The 3,899-nt window shown below is 44.9% G+C and overlaps 1 protein-coding gene across 1 annotated transcript in view; it reads right to left on the reverse strand.

Moving 5' to 3' along the window:
- Positions 1-1,205: 1,205 nt before the first annotated feature.
- Positions 1,206-3,899, reverse strand: part of LOC108371371 (uncharacterized) — an 8,553-nt gene continuing 5,859 nt past the window's right edge. Inside the window, exon 2 of the mRNA XM_017626952.1 lies at positions 1,206-3,307. Coding sequence (XP_017482441.1) covers positions 1,765-2,745 — 981 coding nt within the window. The 5' untranslated portion in view covers positions 2,746-3,307 and the 3' untranslated portion in view covers positions 1,206-1,764. The remainder of the gene's footprint in view (positions 3,308-3,899) is intronic.

The raw sequence follows: 3,899 nt of genomic DNA on the forward strand, positions 1-3,899 counted from the left end.
AATTGGCGTGGCGATGCTTTGTCGTATTTTTGCTTGAACGCGTACACCAGAGGCTTGTGGTCTGTGCGCACCTCGAAAGTTCTTCCTTCCAGCATACCGCAAAAATGTTTAATGGCCTGGTATACCGCGAGCAGTTCGCGGTCATAGGTACTATACCTCCGCTGTGCTTCGTTGAGCTTGAGGCTGAAGAATGCTAGAGGTTGAAACTCGTTACCAATGATCTGATGGAGAGCTGCGCCGATAGCCGTATCACTTGCGTCCGTGCTGAGCGATATTTGAGCGTTTGGTGCCGGGTGGACTAGCAGTGTTGCATTCGCCAATGCTTGTTTGCATTGATTGAAGTGTTTAATTGTATCTTCGGTCCACTTGATTGGAGATGTGTCGTTTTTTTTTTGTTGCCAGGAATTAGTTTAACGAGTGGTATTTGGTAATAAACTGCATTTGGTAAAAAACGACGATAAAAGTTTATCATTGCTAGAAATCGACGCAATTCTTTGGCGACTCCAGGCAAGGGAAAGTTGCTGATCGCCTGCACTTTCCTGGGTAGCGGCTCGATACCTTGCTTCGTGACCATGTGCCCAAGGAACTCGATCTGTGGTAGAGCAAATTCGCATTTTGCTGCGTTGATGGTGAGGTGGAACTGCTGAAGACGTTCGAAGACCTGTCGCAAGTGTTGCTTGTGCTGTTCGATGCCTTCGGAAGCGACGCACACGTCGTCGATATACACAAACACGAAATCCAGACCTCGGAAAACTGCATGCATAAACCTTTGAAACGTTTGTGCAGCATTGAATAAACCAAACGTCATGTGAGTGAATTCGAATAACCCAAACGGCGTGGTTATTGCCGTCTTGTGGATGTCGCTGGGCTCGATCGGAATTTGGTGGTAAGCTCGGTTGAGGTCAATTTTGCTGAATACATCCTTCTGGTATAGGAAGTGTGTGAAATCCTGGATATGTGGAAGTGGGTATCGGTCCGGTGCCGTCTGAGCGTTATGAGCTCGATAATCCCCGCATGGGCGCCACTCACCGTTAGCTTTTTTTACCAGATGTAATGGAGAAGCATACGAGCTTTTCGAAGGACGACAAATTCCGAGCCTAGTGAGGTATTCGAATTCCTCTCTGACAGCTTTGAGTTTTTCTGGTGCGAGACGTCTAGGTCGAGCGAACACAGGTGGGCCTTTTGTTTCGATGCAGTGCGTCACCCCAGTCTGCATTGGTGACGGGGCTATTGCGTTAGGGTCCGTTATTTTACTGAATTCGCGCAGCAATTTTCCTATGTCGCTGGAGTCGTATTTGGTTTTAATTGTCGTTGATTTTTCAAAACTACAGATGCCTGGTCGCGATAGTGTTCCGTCTATAAGAGTCGTGTTCCCGATGTCGATTATTAAGTTGAAATGGCGAAGGGAGTCGACACCAATAATTGCGTATCGCGTTTCGGCTATGACGAAGTCCCACGTGAGTTTGCGTTGGAGAGCTAGGTCGAGTGTGCGGCGTGTTAAACCGTAGGTTTTGATGACGGTGCCGTTCGCTGCGAAAAGTGGTTTGCCTTCGCTATTTGACAAACGACATGCACGTGTTGGTGGAATTACGGATACCTCCGCGCCAGTGTCGATCAAAAATAGTTGTTTCGAAATTTTATCTAGGATGAAAAAACGTTTAGATTTCGTGAATTCGGAAATTTTTACCTCCAGTTCGCATTGTGATTGTCTGCTCGTTTGTGTTTTGCTGCCGGAACTGTCGAGCGTTTTCGTTACGGCGGCCTTTAGTTTTTTGGCTTGTCTGCTTTTTTGACGGGAAAGTCAAATGGACTTCTGCATTTACGAGCCTGTGTGCCGTATTCGCGGTGGTACCAGCATGTCAGTGATTGATCTGCCTTGGAGCTGCGGTGTGGTGTGCTTTGGCGTTTTGGGTTACATTGTGAACGATCTCGCTGTCGGCTGCGGTTTTGAGACATTAGCTGGTTCAACTTGGCATTTATGTTCTCGAGAACGGAGTCCTGCTTTTCGATTCTTTTTTCGAGCAGGGAAAATCGGCTGGTAGGTGTTTCGATGGCGTTGACGTCTGGCCCTCTGGTTGTTGCCGTTGAGTTGGAGTCGCGGCTAAGTGCGTCGAGTACGGCGTCGGCAGTAATGGCGAGTTGGTGTAAGGGCGTACTCGGTTGAGCCTGCAGCATACCGGCTATAACGGCACGAGCAGCTTCGGGTAGTTGCTTTAGCCAGTATTGCTGTATTACGGATTCATCCTTGGTGGCGTTTGTGCGTTGCATCTGACTCAGCAAGTGGCTGGGCTTACCATCGCCTAACTGTATACCGGTGAGTCTATCTAGTCGGGCCATAGCAGAATCGCTGAATTTTTCGATTATGGCCATTTTTAGCGTAGTGTAAGGGGTCGTGGTTGGTGGATTGCGAACTAGCTCACAGACTTGGTCGAGAATATAGTCGTCGGCATGTGCGATGATGGCGGTATATTTGTCTTTCTCCTTACGAATACCGAAGCCGTGCAATTCGAACCATGATTCGATGTTGTACTTGGAATTTAGTTTAGGGAACGGTAACTTTCCAAACACCGCGTTGATTTGCGGTATGCCGCTGTCGACGCCTGCGTTGGTATTTGCGTTGGCGTTGTTGTTGTTGTTGTTGTAGCGGCTACAACAACCCCGCCCAGATCGGTTGGCGTTGTCTCCAGCGCTGCTAACGTCGTTTGCGGGATTCTCGACACTCTTCTGACTATCGTCCAAACTCATGTTGCCGATGCTCGTATGCCCATTACTTCGTGTTCCGCTATGGTCGGCTACTGTTATAACGGACGCTGGGTTTTTGGTGGCGTTATCTTGTACAGTACTCTTTTTTACGCAAATATATATATGTCGATTTTAATTGTTTTATATGCGCATTTACTGCAATTACGGGGATTTATTCGCAACTACGTCCGTGTTGGCTAGTTTTTAGAGCAACAGGTGCTTTGCGTTTTACCCGGGTGGTTTGTCGCGATATTTGGCACAATATCTCCGTTTTTATCTCGGGGTCACCAATTGTGGGTATACTGTGTCAAAACGTTTTATTTATCGAAAACTTAAATAAAATTAACTTATTACACTGGAACTATGAGAATATGTGATAAACGTATTTAACCATTGTTCGTCTTCACCGGTGTGTGGATTGATTCGCTCTGACAAAATGTCTATATTTTTCGAGTCGTTAAGTGCACTTTCATTTTTCGTTTTTATGATTCCTTTTGTTTCGTTCTTTCGTGCGTGTTTAGGGTTGCCGTCACCCTGGTTGAGCTTAGGCCGGTTGCCACATTCCCTTTTGTAAAATTCGGAAATTAGCGTACATTTATCACTCCTATTTTCCTTAAAGCAGCCACTTCACCAATGCATTTTTATATTCCCCTTCACCTTAAACTTTATTCGACTTGGTACAACTTTCTTTATTACTTTAATTTTAACCTATCAATCACAATTTATTAAATAAAAACACCTTCAAAACCACGCGTCTGCCTTTGGTTGCATATGCAAATTAAATGGCGGCCTCAGTATATCCAGTAAAAAAACTCTGGGGAAGTCCTTTATGGGGATAAAGTTTCCAGAGGTGAAATTTTAGGTAGCACACAATTTCTTACACGCATGGTTGCTTTTCAGCACTCATGAAAGAAACTTAAGAAATATTTGAAAAAAAAGTTCATATAGTACATTAATTTTGAAAGAAATACCATATATAATGTATGTACTCTGGTTAATAATATCAAAAAATGTATTAGAACCACCGTTTAATGTTATATTTGATACAAATTAATATTGCTGCCCCGAACGCTCTGCGCCTTGCCACTGAATAATAGATTTACTTAAAATTACATCCCTGGTCCTTGTTCTTTCTGTATCGCATCGTGGTGAATTCA

The sequence above is a fragment of the Rhagoletis zephyria genome, unplaced genomic scaffold, assembly GCF_001687245.7.
Source record: "Rhagoletis zephyria isolate East Lansing unplaced genomic scaffold, Rhagoletis_zephyria_1.1 Rzeph_scaffold_00004, whole genome shotgun sequence".
Lineage (NCBI taxonomy): Eukaryota > Metazoa > Arthropoda > Insecta > Diptera > Tephritidae > Rhagoletis > Rhagoletis zephyria.